General features: G+C 53.9%; 1 protein-coding gene across 2 annotated transcripts; it reads left to right on the top strand.

The window, feature by feature from the left end:
• Positions 1-40: 40 nt before the first annotated feature.
• Positions 41-17,816, top strand: TCTE1 (t-complex-associated-testis-expressed 1). Of its 2 annotated transcripts, none has more exons than XM_045498423.1 (5): positions 41-1,509; positions 10,590-10,962; positions 11,939-12,507; positions 15,291-15,740; positions 17,607-17,816. In XM_045498423.1, the coding sequence occupies exons 2-5, from the start codon at positions 10,677-10,679 to the stop codon at positions 17,814-17,816; spliced, it is 1,515 nt and encodes a 504-aa protein (XP_045354379.1). In that variant the 5' UTR covers positions 41-1,509; positions 10,590-10,676. The 2 variants fall into 2 exon arrangements, with proteins under 2 accessions (XP_045354379.1, XP_045354378.1); XM_045498422.1 differs by having other exon boundaries at positions 41-1,514.
• The last annotated feature ends 4 nt before the right edge of the window (positions 17,817-17,820 follow it).

Raw genomic sequence — 17,820 nt, 5'->3', positions numbered from 1 at the left:
CGGTTGCTGAGAATGTGGTGAGAGCCAAAGGGACAACTTCCTGCACTTGCGGAGCTTCTGTCTAGTAGTGAGATACACGATAAAGAGAAGGAAGAGGATGTAAGGCAGTGATGAGGTCTGCAGAGAAAGCGGGACAGGGATCAGGAGGGTGGGGGTGACTGCTGTTTCCCCCGGAGATGACATCTGAGGGGAGGGTATGAGCCACGAGGGTCTCTGAGGGAAGAGCGCTCCAGGCTGAGGACTTCAGCCAGTTCAGGGGCCCTGAGGGGGAGCTGAGCAGGGACCATGAGCTGGGAGAGTGGCAGGTGATGGGGTCTGTAGAGAGCAGGGGCCAGAGCACCTGAGCTGAAGCTGAGAACCAGCCGCTCAGAGCAGGAGGAAGCCCTGCTTCCCTAACAGAATGAATCCACTCAGGGCTAAGCCAGAGTTCTGCCTCTGTTCCCAAATCTCTGCTGCTGGATAAAGGAAAGGACCTCAGGGGGCCCATCTTCAAGTCAAAGGCTCCCTGGTGACTGAGTTCTAGGGCCATTTAGTTAAAATTATTAGCGCAGAGTGCTGCTTCCTGCATGATCTCTCATTCTAATTGCGGCCCTGGTGAGAGGGCTTGCAAAGGACCGGTTCCTGCCCGGGATTCCCGGATTCCGCTGAGCCCTGACCGCTTTCAGCCCTGCGGAGTGGCAAAGCTTTACCTTCGCATCTCGTAGCCACCCTTCGGCGGTGCTCACTGAAGACCCGGCTGTCTACGCGTGCACATCAGGGTGAGGGAGTCATGGCACGGTTTTATGATGGATTAACTGAGCTTCTAAGATGTTAACTTACCCATGGTAACACACTAGGAATCGCGACACCTGAAAGTCAAAGCTAAGCCACCTCCGTGTGAAACTTCCCACCATCCTGGTTGCCTTTCCCCTCCTGAAGGACAGTTTTTCTTACTAACCAGTCCCCTGAAGTTGGTCATTCATGCCCATCAGAAGCACCACATCCTGTCGCCCAGGGCTGCGGGGGCAGGGAGAGGGGGCGGGGTGGCGATATAAAGTTTAGGACTGCGCGAAGGAGCGCTGTGGAGACCTGGAACCTTACTGTCTGGTGCCTTCCAGTAACCCCTGCTGGCGCCCTTCCACCTCCACATCTTCCAGAAGAGACTGCTGGTGCGTTTCCCGAACTGTCTTTCCACTCGCCACCCCGCGCCCCTATTTTCACACAAAAGGGACCAAGAAGGAACAGCACTACGGTTCAGGAGCCCTGCCCCGGCCCCCACGCCTCATCTTCCCCCCAAGAAAAGCCCACCTATTCCTAAACATGTCCCCCAGATCCACAGAGCACGCCCCACTGCCAGAGCGCGCACTACCCACTGTGCACCGCCGAGACTCGGCGCGCGGGCGGGTGTTCTCGCGCACATGCGCACCAGCCCTCGGACCCGCCCCCTGGCGACGCGGGGCGTCCCTAACGACCGGCGCCGGCCGCGCGGGGGGGCCTGCAGGGAAGCGAGCACCCGGGCACCGAGAGTGGGTGAGGTGAGCCCCAGAAGAGAGGACGCTTAACCCCGGGTCTCCCTTATGGGGCTGAACTCTCAAGCCAACCCCCACTCCCACCCAGCTGAGGTTGGCTTGACTCCGGGCGGGTCTGTACCCGCAGGAAGCTCCCCACCCATTTGAAGCCTGACCCTTGCCCTCTCCGCTACAGTCACGGTCTGCGAGTAAGGGGGTGCGGGGGTGGGGGTGGGGCACCGCGAGAAGGAGGAAGGGGAAAGTGGGGCATCGGGCAGGCGGTGGAGGAGAGCAGTCCTGAGCTCCAGGCCGCAGTCGTCTCCGAAAGGTTGACCCCCATCCCAGCTCCTGCTGATTGCAGTCCCTCCTGCAGGTCCAGAAATTTCGGCACCTCCCTCCCTCCCTCCCACAGCATGGTTGGTTTCCCTTGGTTACCAAGGAGCTACCAGGGCCTCTGCACCCCAGGCAGGTTGGGGGAGGGACTCGCTGGCCTTTGGAGCTAAGCTCCCCTGCTGGGGTGTCTGAGCCCCAGGCAGGAGTGAGGGGTGGGGAGCGAATACTCTGGAGTCCTTTTTAAGACCACAGACCAAGTGGTCAGGAGTTGGGAGGAGGGCCAGGCCCGGGGATGTGAACAGTGTGCTGTCTCACTGGGGCCAACATCAAGCATGCTGGGCTGGGCTCTGTCAGAGAGACTGTTGTCCCTCTTTCGTGGTTTCACAGACTGGGAATTCCCAAGTGGGAATTTGGGAGTGATCAAACAGGGGCACAAAAGACATCAGGGGGAGTAAGACAAAGGGCCCATTCAGGGCCTGAGGATAGGTGCCAGGGGAGGGTTCTCCCTGGGGATCCTAAGGTGAAGGAGAAGCTAGCGGAGAAGGTCGAAGCACGGTGGGGGAGGCGGCTGGAGGGGGCGGGGTGTAGCCCATCAGGCCAAGCCAGCCCAGAGGGTTGTGTCCCTGGGCGTAGAGGTGCTTGGCGCCTCAGTCAAGAGGAAAGTAGGTGAGAACAAGGACCAGGGATGTGATGAGCAGGAAGGGGTGAGAGCTCCCCCCCAGTCTCTTCAACTTTCCCATTTGGGCAACGGGAAGAAGCCTCTGCCCACGGTGATTATATTTAACTGGGGACTTGAGAAGAATGGAGAAGGTCTGAGACCTCTGAGGAGGAAACATGCCCGAGGCTCAGACTCTGAATCCTACCTAGGTCTGTGACAAGGGCCCTTCACGAGCCATGGGGCAGGAGAGCAGAACTCCGCGGGATCTTCTGGGGTCCCCAGAAGGCCTCGTGCTGAAGGCCACAGGCGATGGCCCAGGTCTGTGGAAGGGCCCCGTGTCTGGCAGTGATTTAGGAGGTGAGGGAGCCTGGGCTGTTTAGGCCAGCCTCCAAAGGGTGACCCCGGGCTTCACGCTGGTGACATGACAAGAGATCATGAGCTGGAGAAAGCGGGACGCCCGCTGGAAAAGCGCCGTGAACAACCGAGTCTGGGCGACTTAGGAAGGAACCTAAGTCCTTAGGAAGGACCATTGTTGGTCTGTGCTTTTGTGCCTGGAAGTGACAGACAGCTTTGGACGGAGAGCAGCTCAAACCTTAGCGTCTCCACTTACTAGCTCCGTGACGCTTCGTAGGTTACTTACACTTTCCAAGCCTGTGTCCTCATTTGTGCAAGGAGATAATAGTGTAGTAATAACAATAATAATCCTCAATAGTAAATTTGAAGATTTGCTTTTTACGTTCATTTATTTTGAGAGACAGAGAGAGAGCATGAGCAAGGGAGGGGCAGAGAGAGAGGGAGAGAGAGATAATCGGGGCTGCACTGTCAGCACAGAGCCCGACATGGGGCTCTGTCTCACGAACCGTGAGATCATGACCTGAGCCTAAACCAAAAGTCGAACGTTTAACCAACTGAGCCACCCAGGCGCCCCTAAATTTAAAGACCTAATAAACATATGTAGGCAAGGCATGTAACATCTTCATCACAATATCTAACACATATTTTGAATGCTGGCTCTGGGCCCAGCATGACATGAAATGTCTCACCCACATTAGCTCTAATCTTCTGGATAATCCTAGGAAGTAGATCCCATTAATTACCATCCCCATTTTACAGATAAAGAAATAGGGGGCTTAGTGGGGTGAAATGACTTGCCCAAGGTCTCACAGATGCTAGGGGGCAGAGTGGAGATTGGCCCTAAGGTAACGTAATGCCTGAGTCCTTAGCCAGCTGCTTCCTGCTGGGAGAGCTTTGAGAGGCCCAAACTCAAGAAATCATAGCTGTGTGTAGGCAAGGATATAGTTCCCAGAACATTGACCACCAGGCGCAAGCCATCAAAAATGAGGATAAGCTGGCCAAGCTGGAGCATGTTGTCCCTTTATGTTGCTTGTGCCTGGGCGCATAGAGGGTGGACCCTAACACCTAACCCTCTGATTCTGGCCTGAGTGGGATTTCAGGACCCTGGACCCTGATAGTAAGGACACAGGGTAGGGACGTGGTTGGAAGAGGATTGGCCTTTCTGCAGGGACTGTGGTTCTGTGTTGGGTTAGGGTGATGCTGGCAAAACAGCCCAACAGGCCTGTAAGACAGGTGCCAGGAGATGAAAGGTCACTGGACATGTTCCCACTTTCCCCAGTCGAGCATAAGGTGTGCCTTAGATAGGGACACCAGGTGGTGGCACAAGAGGTGATCACCCCCTCGCCCCAACCTTCTCTCTGGAATGTCAGAAAAGATTCTTGCCCCGGAGAAGGATCAGACTCTTAAACATGCTTCCAGTCTTCAAACTCTGGGATTCTCTGTTTGCCCCGAAGCTTCCCAAGGGGGACAAGGCTCCAGAAAGGAAAGGAAAGTGACTGCCACTTCTGGGGCTGCCCTTCTTGGGCCCTTGGGAGCTGTCAGGATACCCCTGGGCCCCTAGCTAATGGGTGTCTATTCACCCCCCGGGCTTCCAGGAAAGATACCCGCAGCTGCAGACTGGTGACGCCTAGGCCAGACTAAGGTCACCCAGTGAGGTGACCTCAGGTCCCCTGACTTACTCTCCTGTGGGCCCCTCCCCGCCTTCCCCCCACTCAGTGGTGTGCCCTCCTGGCCCACCTTCCTAACTTGGCATTTTGGATCTGAAACTCGTTCACACGGAGATGTGGGGGATTGATAAGTAGGTCAAGTTGCTGATGCCTGGAGAGATGAGAGGTGAGGCTGGAGGCCAGGGGTGGTCAGGATAGGAAGAGGCCCCAGGAGTTAGATGCCGAGCCCTGTGTATAACAAACCTGGGGCCTCTGGCCCTGATTCTCAGACACCCCATCGAACCATTTCATCTCCTGATTTAGGATTTCTTTCCATTTCATTCACCAAATTGTGAGCCGACCCAAATGGTTGGGACCCTTTGGTCACAAAGGGGCAGAAACCGAACTCAGCTTTAGCAAAAGGGACCTGTTAGAAAGGCTGCCAAAGAGGTCTCAGAACCAGAGGAAGTGCGGTTCTGGGAGCCTCGGGGCCTCAGACTGGGGACTGAAGGTACCGGGTGCTCTGTCCACCTCTCATTCCTGCTGGTCTCTCCCGGGCTTCATCCCCTCCTGCAGCAGGCAGGTTTCCACGCGAAGGCGAATAGCCTCCAGCAGCGGGGGATCAGTAGCCTTCAAGGACATGCGTCCTTGGTCTACCTCCGCTGCTCCAACAAATCCCAAGAAGGACTCTGATTGGCTTGCATCAGGTGGCCACCCCTGAGCCAATCACCCTGGCCAATATGGGGCACTCCTATTGGCCAGCATCTCTTCTCAGAAGGGGGTGGGGCAGCTCAGAACACCAGCTACCTCCTGTAGAGCAGACCCACCACGGGCCAGGGATTAGGGAGCAAAAGGAGTTCCAGAACAGTCCCTGCACCTCAAGGAGCTCACAGTCTAGCGTGGGTGTGGGGAGAGGGTGATCAATCAGGCCACTGAAGTGACACCAGCACAAGGTCTGATAGAGGGAGAGGGTACTTGGGGGGTGGGGACCAGAAAGGATGGAAGGCTTCAGAAAGGAAGTGGTAGGGAAACTCAGGCTTGAAAGATTAAGGACGCTCCGTTCCCCAGGCTGAGACAGTGGGAAAGGTGTTCCAGGCAGAGAGAGAACCGCTGGAGCAAAGGCTGGGCAGCGTGAACTAGCCTGCAGAGCTCCAGATGCAAAGCGAGCTTATTTCCAACAACATATCTGGTCACGGAGGGCCTTCTCCACTGAGCTGAGGAAGCCGGGCTGTGGCCAGTGGGCAGTGGGCAGTGGCCAGCGAGTGGCGGTGGCAGCTGTGGGAAGGCTAGTGGTGAGGACCGCGCTGGCTGCCATCCCCAGGTGCTGGGCAGTTACCACCGGGATCCAGGCCGGCAGGGAGGCCCTGAGCTAAAGCAACAGCATTCAGGGAGGGGAGGGCCGCGGGGGTGGGAGGTAGAACTGGAGGGCGCCAACAGTAACCAGACATGGAGGGGCGGCGCCCCTGGCCAGGCAGGGAGCCAGGGGAAGGAGAGGCTTGGGGAAGGCTCTGAGTTCTCTGGGTGCAGACTCAGTTGGAGGGAGGTGAGAGGCAGCTGGTAGGCCTGAGTCTGGAACTCAGAGGAAAGGTAAGAGTTGCAACCATCCATAGGAGCCACGCAGGGTCGCAGGGAGGTGGGTAAGAGTGAGGGGAGTCTGCAATGGAGACCTCGAGAATGATCGGAGAGGCGGGAGGGGAGCCGAGAGAGTGGCGGCCTCACAGTGGGGGAGAAGGGCAGGCAGGGGTCAGGTGTACCGCCTGCCAGGGAGGATCCCTGCTTTCTATCATCTTTTTTTTTTTTTTTTTTTTTTTTAAGTTTGTATCTAAATTCCAATTCGCTAATATAGGATGGTTACCAGAGGGGAGGTGGATGGTTTACACAGGCGATGGGGAGCCAGGCGTGCACTGGCTGTGATGAGCACAGGGTGTGGTATGGAAGTGTCCCATCGCCACAGCGGGTACCTGAAGCTAATATTACACTGTGTTAATTAACCAGAATTGAAACGAAAACTTCTTCGATAAGAAAAGGGGCGCCTGGGTGGCTCAGTGAGTAGAGCATCCGACTCTTATTTTGGCTCAGGTCATGATCCCAGGGTCGTAGGATTGAGCCTCATGCTAAGCATGGAGCTCAAGATTCTCTCTCTCTCTCTCTCTCTCCCTCTGCCCCTCTCCCCTGCTTGTGTACTTCCTCTCTCTAAAAAAAAAAAAAAAAGAAGAAGAGGAAGAAAGAATCCTCTGTGTCTAGTCATCATTTGCTTCCCCCAAATATTTTTGTAATATCTACCTTTTCAAAAATCAATTAAGTGAATACGATCAACTCCTACCTTATTGTATGAGGTTAATGGTTTCAACATTTGCCTTACAAATGACACCAGCCCTGGTGGTTTGGAGGTTTCTAGGAAACATCACAGGACAAAAGGGGGTCTTCTTTTTTTTTTTTTTTTTAATTTTTTTTTTTCAACGTTTATTTTTTTTTTTTTGGGGACAGAGAGAGACAGAGCATGAACGGGGGAGGGGCAGAGAGAGAGGGAGACACAGAATCGGAAGCAGGCTCCAGGCTCTGAGCCATCAGCCCAGAGCCTGACGCGGGGCTCGAACTCCCGGACTGCGAGATCGTGACCTGGCTGAAGTCGGCCGCTTAACTGACTGCGCCACCCAGGCGCCCCAAAAGGGGGTCTTCTTGATACCAGCCCTGTACCTGGGGCACATGGAAGGATGCTTTGCCTCTTCCTTCTGAAGAGGTGGCTCAGGGCGCTGGAACCCACCTTGGGGTGGGTCCTGCAGTGTCACGCCCAGAGGTGGCTGCAGGCTCCAAACAGCAGCAAGAAAGATGAGGACCAGACTCAGGAAGAAATGTCAGGGCCTCAGACAGTGAGGCACCAGGCAGTGAAACCAGCGCCAGCCCAGCCCCAGGTGGGGTTTCCCCACATGTGGCCTCCCAGGAGGAAGGAGAGGGAACAGCCTACCTGGATGGTGAGGCCGGCAGTGTTGTGAGAAATACCTAGAGAGTCGGCTCCGGGGCAACACCGGCCAGAAACCCAGGCTCCCCCTGCCCAGCTGGATCCTGCTTTCTTGGGCCTGACCCGCAGGGTGTCTTGGGATTGCATCTGGGACCAAAGGGAATACGGAATGTTTTAGGCCAGAACTCCGGAGGGAACTTTTGGAGGGAGCCCCAGGAGCCCAGACGTGGAGCTGGAAGGAGCAGGGCTGGCCTGTTGTCTCTTTTCTCCTTGTCTGCCAGGCCCCTCCATCCTTTCCAGCCCCAAACACCACCACTGCCTCTCCCCTGGAGATAGGGAAGGACCTTATCCAAGGATACCGTCTCAGGTCGGCGCTCGAGAGGCAGGGTTCCCCTGTGTCCCCTGCCTAAGACCCTCCCCCTCCATAGTGTCTTCATCCTCCACACGCCAACCCCCCCAAGTACTCTTTTCAAATATTATCTCAGAGGAATCTCCACAACCGCCTGAATAAGGAAAATATCATTATCCTGTTTTACAGATAAGGAAATGGAAACTCAGGTTAAGTATGTTGGCCAAGGTCACACAGCAAGTCACTGGCAAAGCCAGAAATGCAAAGTCATCTGGCACCTCTAAGCAGCATCCCCTCCCAGCCACACCCTCTGAGGGGCTATTAGTCAAATGCACCAGCTGGTTATTCCGCAGATCTGGACACAATCTGTTTGTGAACTTGCATTTGATTTGCATAAGGATTTCACAAATACAAAGATACCTTTCCTATGCTGCCCCTTGCCTCCTTCTCTGTCTCTGTCTCTCTCTGTCTCTCTGTCTTTCTCTCTCTCTCTCTCTCTCTCTCTCTCTCTCTCTCTCTCTCACACACACACACACACACACACACACACACACATACAGCCAGGCTCTTCCTCCTCCTTGAGATGCCTGGTGGACTGGGGAGTACCATCTGGTCCCCTCCATCTGTCAAGGACACCTTTGCTGGTTCAGAGTGTTCCTTCCCACTGGCCACGACACAGTACACCCGAGTCAGGGAGCAAATCTGAAGGGAAACAGCCCGGAGGAGGAGCTAGGTGCGAGCAGCCCCATTTCCGCCTGCAGTCTCAGGGCGAGGCCACCTGCAGCAAGGAGGCAGGAATGGACAAACGCGGAGGAGGGTCCCCAGCCCCAGATCCATCCTCTGTCTTCTGTCTTCAGCCCCAGATTTAGCTGCCTTTTCGCCTCCCACGCCTTCCCCGCTGCCGTCTGGAAAGCCGGGAGGCTGGGAGAACTAGGAAGACTGGATCAGGAGGTTGGGGGTGGGGTGTGGAGCCAGAGTCCTCGCAGAAGAAGCAGGGAAGGTACTGGCACCCTGGACAGAGCACGGGTCTGGTTCCCCCTTCCTTCCTCTCAGCCTACACTATCCAAGACAGTAGCCAGTAGCCACGTGTGGCTCTTGAGCCATCAGATTTTGAAGGCTTAGTATGAAAAACACGTATATAAAATATCTCATTAGTAATTGTCATATCGATTACATATTCAGTGATAATATTTCGGACATATTGGGTTAAACATAAAATTAATTTCACCCATTTCTCTTTTTTTTACAAGTTTATTTATTTTTGAGAGAGAGAGAGAGAACAGAGAGGGGCAGAGTGACAGGGAGAGTGAGAACCCCAAGCAGGCTCTGCACTGCCAGAATGAAGCCTGACTCCAGGCTCGAACTCACGACCGTGAGATCATGACCTGAGCGGAAATCGAGAGTCAGATGCTTAACCGACTGAGCCACCCAGGTGCCGCTCTTTACTTTTTTAACGGGGATGCTAGAAAATTGCAAATAGTGTACGTGACTTGAATTTTGACCTGCGTTATATTTCTATTTGCCAGTACTGTTCCCAACCCCATCCCCCTGATCAGGCAGTTGCTTTTCTGTGAAATACTTAACCCCAGGAGCTGTGGGGGGTTTTTTCAATTTTTTTCTTAACGTTTATTTATTTTTGAGAGACAGAGACAGAGAATGAGCAGGGGAGGAACAGAGAGAAAGGGAGACACAGAATCTGAAGCAGGCTCCAGGCTCTGAGCTGTCAGCACAAAGCCTGACATGGGGCTCGAACCCACGCACCGTGAGATCATGACCTGAGCCGAAGTCAGTTGCTTAACTGACTGAGCCACCCAGGTGCCCCGGAGCTGTTTTGAACTAAACGGTTCTTTATTATACCTTGGTCTTTTGGCAATACACACCCCCACCCCTCACCCTCAGATGGACAGTATAATGTAGGGTTAAGAGTATGAACTTGAGGGGTGCTCGGTTGGCTCCATTGGTAGAACAGGCAACTCTTGATCTTGGGGTTATGAGTTTGAGCCCCACATTGGGTGTAGAGATTACTTAAAATAAAATCTTAGGGGGAAAAAAAGGGTATGAGGGCCCCTGGGTGGCTCAGTCAGTTGAGCATCTGACTTTGGCTCAGGTCATGATTTCATGGTTTGTGAGTTCGAGCCCCACATCAGGCTTGCTGCTATCAGTGCAGAGCCCTCTTCAGATCCTCTGTCTCCCTCTCTCTGCACAACCCACCCCCCTCCCCGGCTTGCACTCTCTCAAAAATAAATTAAAACAAAATTTTTTTAAGTATGAACTTGATAGACTGAGTTGAAATCCACCCTTGTTATTTATAAGCTGTGTGACATGAGGCAAGTCAATGAACCTCTCTGTTTCAGGTTCACAGCAGAAAACACAGGAAAAATATGAATGCCTATCCCCAAAAGGCTTTTGTGAGGATCAAATGAGTTAAGATGCCTAAAGAACTTTTTTAAAAAAGTGTCCAACATATATCAATTGCTTACAATTGTTGTGTAGGTATTATTATCCACAATGAGGGCCTGCTCCTTGCTGCAGACAGGATACTATGCCTCTTTGGATGCATTATTTTATTCACTTCTCCCCCTCCTCTTCCCAGTGACTGTTATCCTCACTTCACAGAGGAGCCACATGAGACTATAAGAGATTCAGTCACTCGCCCAGAGCCACATAGCTAGTCGGCGGGATTTGTGCCTGGTTCTGCTCTACTCCAGAGATGGACCCTTAAGAACCACTCTGTGCTGCCCTCTTGCGAAATGCCCACCGAGGTCCTCCAGAGTTAACACCTCTACCCCTCCCCTCCCTCCAGGTTCCCATGGGCATCGAGGGCCTGCCGGTCTGAGAGCCTCCCCATCACAAGGCCATCACCAAGGGGCCACCTGCGCCCACGCTGCCAATGCAGAGCATGCAGGCAACTCTAGGCACACCGACCTCGTCGGCCCTCAGCCGGTTCTCCACCTCCACCCAGGACAAGTCCTCCACTACAGGTCAGACCTCCAGCACAGGCCCACAGCCCTCAAGGCCCTCCATCATCCCACCCCCTAGCAAGTCCAAGGGCTGGAGTACTGGGGCCAGTGGAGGTCGCATGCGCAGGATCATCGCTGAGGATCCTGAGTGGTCGCTGGCCATCGTGCCCCTCCTCACAGAGCTCTGCATTCAGCACATTGTCGAGAACTTCCAGAGTGAGTCTGTCCCTGCAGTTGGGCGGGGAGGGAAAGGCTCCGAGCGGGGAGGGGTGGGTGGGGACCTCCTGGAGGCGAGGCCTGAGCGGCTGGGGCCTGGGGCAGCCCCTGCCCTCCCACACCATGTCCTCATCCCCCACTCAACACTGCCCTCCCTTCCCAGAGCCAGAGCGACCAGATTCCCACCCGCACTGTGCCCTCTGTGTCTATGCCGTCCCCTCACCTTTCCCACTCTCTCCAGCAAAACCCAGCCCGAACCATATCTACTGAACTCCTCCTCCAGAAAGCCCTCCCTGGTTGACTATCCTCCACACTCTCCTTCCACAGCGTGTATAGGTTCTTAGTTTGTTCTGTACTCGATGCTCTGTAAATGTTCATCCTTTTTAAAGATGAGTTGCCAGCCTCCCCTACTGGATGGGGAGCCTTCCGAGGACAGGGCCGTCATTCTATCTACAGCACCTATCGCCACCTGACCCACATACCATATATTCGCTGGACTCTTTTATTGTCTGCCTCCTCTCCTAAGAGGGAGTGGCTTCCTCTGTTCTGTTCACTCTTGTATCCTCAGCACTTAGAACAGCGTCTGGTGCACAAGACATGCTCAAAAAGTTTTTTGTTTTGAAATGAACGAATCAAATCATTTTGGAGTCTCTGAACTCAGGATTATCTCCTCCGTCAGACTAGGTGATCACTGAGGGCCAGTCCTGAGATTCTGGCTCAGACCAGGGCCTCCCAGAAACCAGATACTAAGGCATCCAGGCTCAGGCAGGGAACACCCCAAAGTCAAGGGCTGTGTCTCCTCCCTCAGACTGGGCATCCCTGATAGTAAAGGCTGTCTCCCTTCTCAGACTGGGGCTCCCCGAGGGCCGGGGAGGGTCTTCCGTTTCTTCAGGGCCCCCAGGTAGGCCCAGCCCCAGGGCACCGTGCAGTGGCGTCCCCCACACGGTGACTCCTGCTTCCCTTCCTGTCCCCAAAGACAACCCTATCCTGAAGCAGCTGCTTCCGGAGCACAAGCAGAAGGTCCTGGACCACTTGTCACCCGACCTGCCGCTGGCCGTGACCGCCAACCTGATCGACGACGAGAGCTACTGGCGCCGCTGCTGCACGCAGCGCTGGCCCGTGTGCCACGTGGCCAAGCACGGCGGCAGCTGGAAGCGCATGTTCTTCGAGCGGCACCTGGAGAACCTGCTAAAGCACTTCATCCCCAGCACCACGGACCCCGCGCTGATCCTCGACCTGCTGCCGCTCTGCAGGAACTATGTGCGCAGGCTCCGTGTGGATCAGTTCCTTCCGCCCATGAAGCTCCCGCCTCGACCCCGGAGCGGGGAACTGTCCGACTCCGGCAGCGAGGCAGAGGTGGAGGAACCCGCCATTGACCACTACCAACTGGGAGACCTGGTGGCCGGCCTGAACCATCTGGAGGAGCTGGACCTGGTGTACGGGGTCAAGGACTGCGGCATGAACTTCGAGTGGAACCTCTTCCTCTTCACCTATCGCGACTGCCACTCCCTGGCGGCCACCATCAAGGCATGCCACACCCTCAAGGTACCTCCGGGCCTTCCCCCACCTCCCATTCTCTGCGCCTCTTGGATTCCCTCTCCTCTCCCCGTGTTCCTCCTCCTCCCCCATCGCCATCCTCCCCCTCCCATTTCCTTCTCATTCGCCGACCAAGTGTCCTTTTATGCACCTGCACCAAGCTGCGTTCTGCGGATGCAGAGATGAGCAAGGCACAGTCCTCCCAGCTCACTGGCCATTTATTCATCCGGGGAACAGCTGCACCCCAGGCCCTGTCCTAGGTGCTAAAGATTCGACAGTGAGCAAAATTATGCATTTGTGCCCTCTGGAGCTAACAGTCTGGTGGGATAAAGGGCTCTAATCAGCAATCACGTAAACATACAATTACAACCAGGAGAGGATCGCTAGGTTTAGCAAATAAAAATACAGGACACCTAGTTAAATTTGAAATTCAAATACACAACGAATAATTTTTTAGTAAAGTAGGTCCCAAAATTCTGGTTGCAAGAGGGAGCCTGCCAAAAAGTCAGAGAAAGAGGGAAAGGGGGACGTGGCCTTGAGTCTCAGAGACAAGGGAGGGGTGTGTGTCAAGAAAAGGGGCAGGCAGCAATGGGGGGCGGGGATGACGATGAGGACCAGATTTAGCAGACTCGGAGGTCACAGAGCTGGAACTGTCAGTGGAGTGCTAGGAACAGGGGCCAGATCGGAGTGACTTACAGAGAGAGTGGGAAGTGAGGAAACCGGATGGCTGTGATCAGCTTTTTCAAGAACTTGGCTGTGAAGGGGGTGAAGGGGAAATTGGTAATAGATGAAAGGTTTGAGTGTTCCTAAAAAGAAACTTGCTTGCATTTAAAACCAATGTGGGGGGGGGGGGCGCGCCTGGGTGGCTCAGTCTGTTGGGCATCCGACTTCAGCTCAGGTCATGATCTCACACTCCGTGAGTTCAAGTCCCACCCACATCGGACTCTGTGCTGACAGCTCAGAGCCTGGAGCCTGCTTCGGATTCTGCGTCTTCCTCTCTCTCTGCCCCTCCCCTGCGCGCTCTCTCTCTCTCTCTCTCAAAAATAATGAATAAACATTTTTAAAAAATTTAAAAACAAAGAATTTCTAAAATAAAATAAAATGAAACCAATGTGGGGGCACCTGGGTGGCTCAATCCGTTAAGTGTCTGACTGTTGATTTCAGCTTAGGTCATGATCTCACCATTTGTGAGATCGAGCCCCGCGTCGGCGTCTGTGCTGAGCGTGGAGCCTAGTGGAGACTCTCTCTCTTTCTCTCTCTCTCTCTCTCTGCCCCTCCCCAACTCGTTCTCTCAAAATAAATAAATAAATAAATAAATAAATAAATAAATAAATAAACAAACAAACAAACAAACAAACAAACAAATAAATCCAATGTAAAGCTCTATCCAATAGCAAGAAAGCAGTTGAGAAAGCCACAGGTTCATTGACCAAGGGAGGTTCCTGAGAAGGCAAGACGAGTGGAGTCGAGGACCGAGTGGGACGGTTGGCTCTGGGCAGAGGAGAGAGTGGATATGGTGGGTAGCAGTGGATTTGTGTTTGGTATTAGGAAAGCGAAGGGTTCCCATTCAATGGCTGGGGAGGCAGGGGGAGACTTACCTGTAGAGTGGCCCCCTGAAGGGTGAGGAGGCTGGAGAAGGTTGACATCATTTTTACAGAGTATGAGAGAGTGTGTTGTCCGGAGAAACAGGGCTGAATTGGCACACGGCACGGAGGGTCGACTGGTGGCTCCAGCGATACGAATCAGTCCTGTCATGTGACATTTCCATCTTGGCAGCTGCTCGGGCACAGGTACGCAGAAACTATAGGCTCTAAGCTGGCTGAGAGGGATGTAGGGAATGCTGAGGACTGAAGGATGGGGAGAGCGTGAAGAGGCCTCAAGGAAGAGAGAGGGGCGGGAGGGACTGGTGAGAAGGGAAGGGTTAGGGCCCCCATCTCCAGTATTCCCAATGCTAGTCCAACCTCTTTCTTTCATCTTTTCCTTCCATTCCCCCATTTCCCGTCTCTCACCCTGGTTCTTACCCTGGCACCTCCTTCCAAGAGTTCCTCTCCTTGCCATGGTAGATCTTAGCCAGCTGAAGCGGGCACGGCGAGGGGCTGGGACATCAAACAGACCTGGATTCAAACCTGCCTCTGGGGCTTGATCACTGCGTGGTTCTGGGCAAATGACGCATCCACCCTAAGCTATCATTTTCTTCTTTTTTTTTTTTTTTTAACTTTTTTTTTAAATGTTTATTTATTTTTGAGAGAGAGAGAGAGAGAGAGAGAGAGTGAGTGAGACACAGTGTGAGTGGGGGAGGGGCCGAGAGAGAGGGAGACACAGAATCCGAAGCAGGCTCAAGACTCCGAGCTGTCGGCACAGAGCCCGACACGGGGCTCGAACTCACGAACCGTGAGATCATGACCTGAGCTGAAGTCGGACGCTTCATCAACGGAGCCACCGAGGCACCCCTTTAGTTTTCTATCTGTAACGTGGAAAGAACTCATGCCACCAGACTGGGATGCTGAGGGTTAGAGGTGATGGTCATGATACGCTCTACCAGCATGCACGGCACATGGTGATTTCTCCATAAATGGTCGGCTTTTTTGCTACTAACTGCCACCCATTCTGCATTGCTCTGCCATGCGGGGAGGCCTGCCCTGCCCAAGAGCCAGTGAGGGGGCCAACATCAGGTGGGCGGAACTTCAGCCCTCCCTGTGGCCCCCTCCTCTACCCACACAAGGTAGGTAAGCAGGCAGGCAGGCAGATTATCCCTAACTGCCAGCGGCTGCGTGCCCTCTACCTGCCCACAGATCTTCAGGCTGACCCGGAGCAAGGTGGATGACGACAAGGCACGCGTCCTCATTCGCAGCCTCCTGGATCACCCGGCCCTCGAAGAGCTGGACCTGTCACACAACCTCGTTGGGGACCGGGGCGCACGTGCCGCGGCCAAGCTGCTGAGCCACAGCCGTTTGCGAGTGCTCAACCTGGCCAACAACCGGGTGCACGCGCTTGGTGCCCAGTCGCTGGCTCACGCCCTAGCACACAACACCAACCTCATTTCCCTCAACCTGCGCCTCAACTGCATTGAGGATGAGGGCGGCCAGGCGCTCGCGCACGCCTTGCAGACCAACAGGTGCCTCACAACACTGCACCTCGGGGGCAATGAGCTGTCTGAGCCCACCGCCACCCTCCTCTCCCAGGTGCTCGCCGTCAACACCACGCTCACCAGCATCAACCTGTCCTGCAACCACATCGGGCTGGTAAGCTGCACCTTCTGGGGCAGGCGGGGCCCAGGAGAGGCCCTGGGGCCTCGGGGGGCTGGGTGTGGCCTCCGACTGCCTCGGGATGCTTCCGGGATAGTTGCTAAAACCACAGACTTTCCTCGGTTCTAATCCCAGCTCTGCCATTCACTGGGCTAAATTACTTCACCTTTTGGGGCCTCCGTGTCCTCATCTGTAAAATCGGGATAATAATTGTATCTACGAAGTGTTATTACTGGGAAGAGTAAATGAGTTATCCTTGTAAAGCAGGTAACATTGCAAAGCCCTGGCTAGGACATCAATATTGCTAGCTGTTACTATTACTCAGGGTTTTATCCTATGCTAGGCACTGATGTCCTTCAGTGTCCTTTTTTTTTTTTTTTTTTTAATTTTCTTTATTTATTTTTGAGAGATGGAGTATGAGTGAGGGAGGGGCAGAGAGAGGGGGAGACACAGAATCCGAAGCAGGCTCCAGGCTCTGAGCTGTCAGCACCAAGCCTGACCCGGGGCTCGAACCCAAAAACCGTGAGATCATGACCTGGGTTGAAGTCGGACACTTAAGCGACTGAGCCACCCAGGCGCCCCTGTTCTGCCTCATTTTCTAAAAATGCGTCCGTAACCCATTAAATTGACTTTGCAACACACTACTGGGTCACAACCATAGAAGTCTTTCACATAAAAGACCTCTACCAAACCTCGCCAGAAAAGCCTTGTTCACACACGGACTGTTTCCAGATGGGGTGCTTTTGGCTACACGTAATAGAAAGCTGAACCAGGAAATGGCTTAAACAAGAGGACTGTTGGGGGCGCCTGGGTGGCTCAGTCAGTTAAGCGTCTGGCTCTTGGTTTCAGCTCAGGTCATGATCTCATGGTTTGTGAGTTCAAGCCCCGCATCAGACTCTGGGCTGACAGTGTGGAGCCTGCTTGGGATACTCTCTCTCTCTCTCTCTCTCTCTCTCTCTCCCTTTCTCTCTCTGCCCCTCCCCTGCTTGCCCTCTCTCTCAAAATAAATAAATAAACTGAAAAACAACAAGAGGAACTTTATGTCCCATAATCAGAAGCCCCAGGGTAGGGGGTTCTGGAGTTGGTAAATTCACTGGCTTAGTGCCATTGTCTGCTCTGCCCATCCTGGCCACATGGCCATGTCCTGTCAGGTGCTTCTCTCATGGTCCCAGGATGGCTGCTGCACCTCACAAAGCATCATGCTCAGAGACAGAAAAAGGGAGAGCACCCCTCTTGTTCCTTTTTCAGAGCGAGAAGAACCTTCCAGAAGCCACTCCCTCCAAACTTCCTCCTCACATGTCATCAGCCAGATCTGTCTCGTATACCCATGGCTGGACCAGAGGAGTGGAATTACCATCATTGCCACAGAGCGATGTTTTTCAAACCATTAGGGTTGAAAAATCAATTTACTATGTCTTGAGCACCATTTTTTTTTACGGAAGAGAATGGAATAGGGTAGGATAACCTAGGACCGAACACAGTAATGTGGTGCACAAATAGGTTAACCATTGTTTTGTGAAACTCTTATCCTAGTCACATCTTTTTGTGTTTTTTTAATTTTTTTTTTTTTTAGTTTATTTATTTATTTTGAGAGAAAGAGAGCACAAGCAGGGGAGGGGCAGCAAGAGGGAGAGACAGAATCCCAAGCAGGCTCAGCACCATCAGCACAGAGCCTGATGCGGGGCTCAAACTCATGCACTGTGAGATCGTGACCTGGGCCGAGATCAAGAGTCGGACGTTTACCCGACTGCATCACCCAGGCACCACTCGTCACATCTTTATAGAGAGTGTGTAGGTGTGTGTGCGTGTGTGTGATCCTGGGTAGTAACATGAAATGACCCTTTCCCTGTACTCCTCTCTCAGGATGGCGGGAAGCAGCTCCTGGAAGGCATGTCAGACAACAGGACCCTCCTGGAGTTTGACTTGCGCCTGTCAGATGTAGCCCAGGAGAGCGAGTACCTCATTGGCCAGGCTCTCTGTGCCAACCGGGAAGCAGCCCGCCAGCGGGCCCCGAATCCCAGCCGCTTCATGTCACCAATCACGGCCAAGGGCCCTGAGAACCCTGCAGGATAAGATG

The sequence above is a fragment of the Leopardus geoffroyi genome, chromosome B2 (assembly GCF_018350155.1).
Source record: "Leopardus geoffroyi isolate Oge1 chromosome B2, O.geoffroyi_Oge1_pat1.0, whole genome shotgun sequence".
Taxonomy (NCBI): Eukaryota; Metazoa; Chordata; class Mammalia; order Carnivora; family Felidae; genus Leopardus; species Leopardus geoffroyi.
Note: the sequence above shows the minus strand (reverse complement) of the source record. Positions and strands in the feature narration are given on the sequence as shown.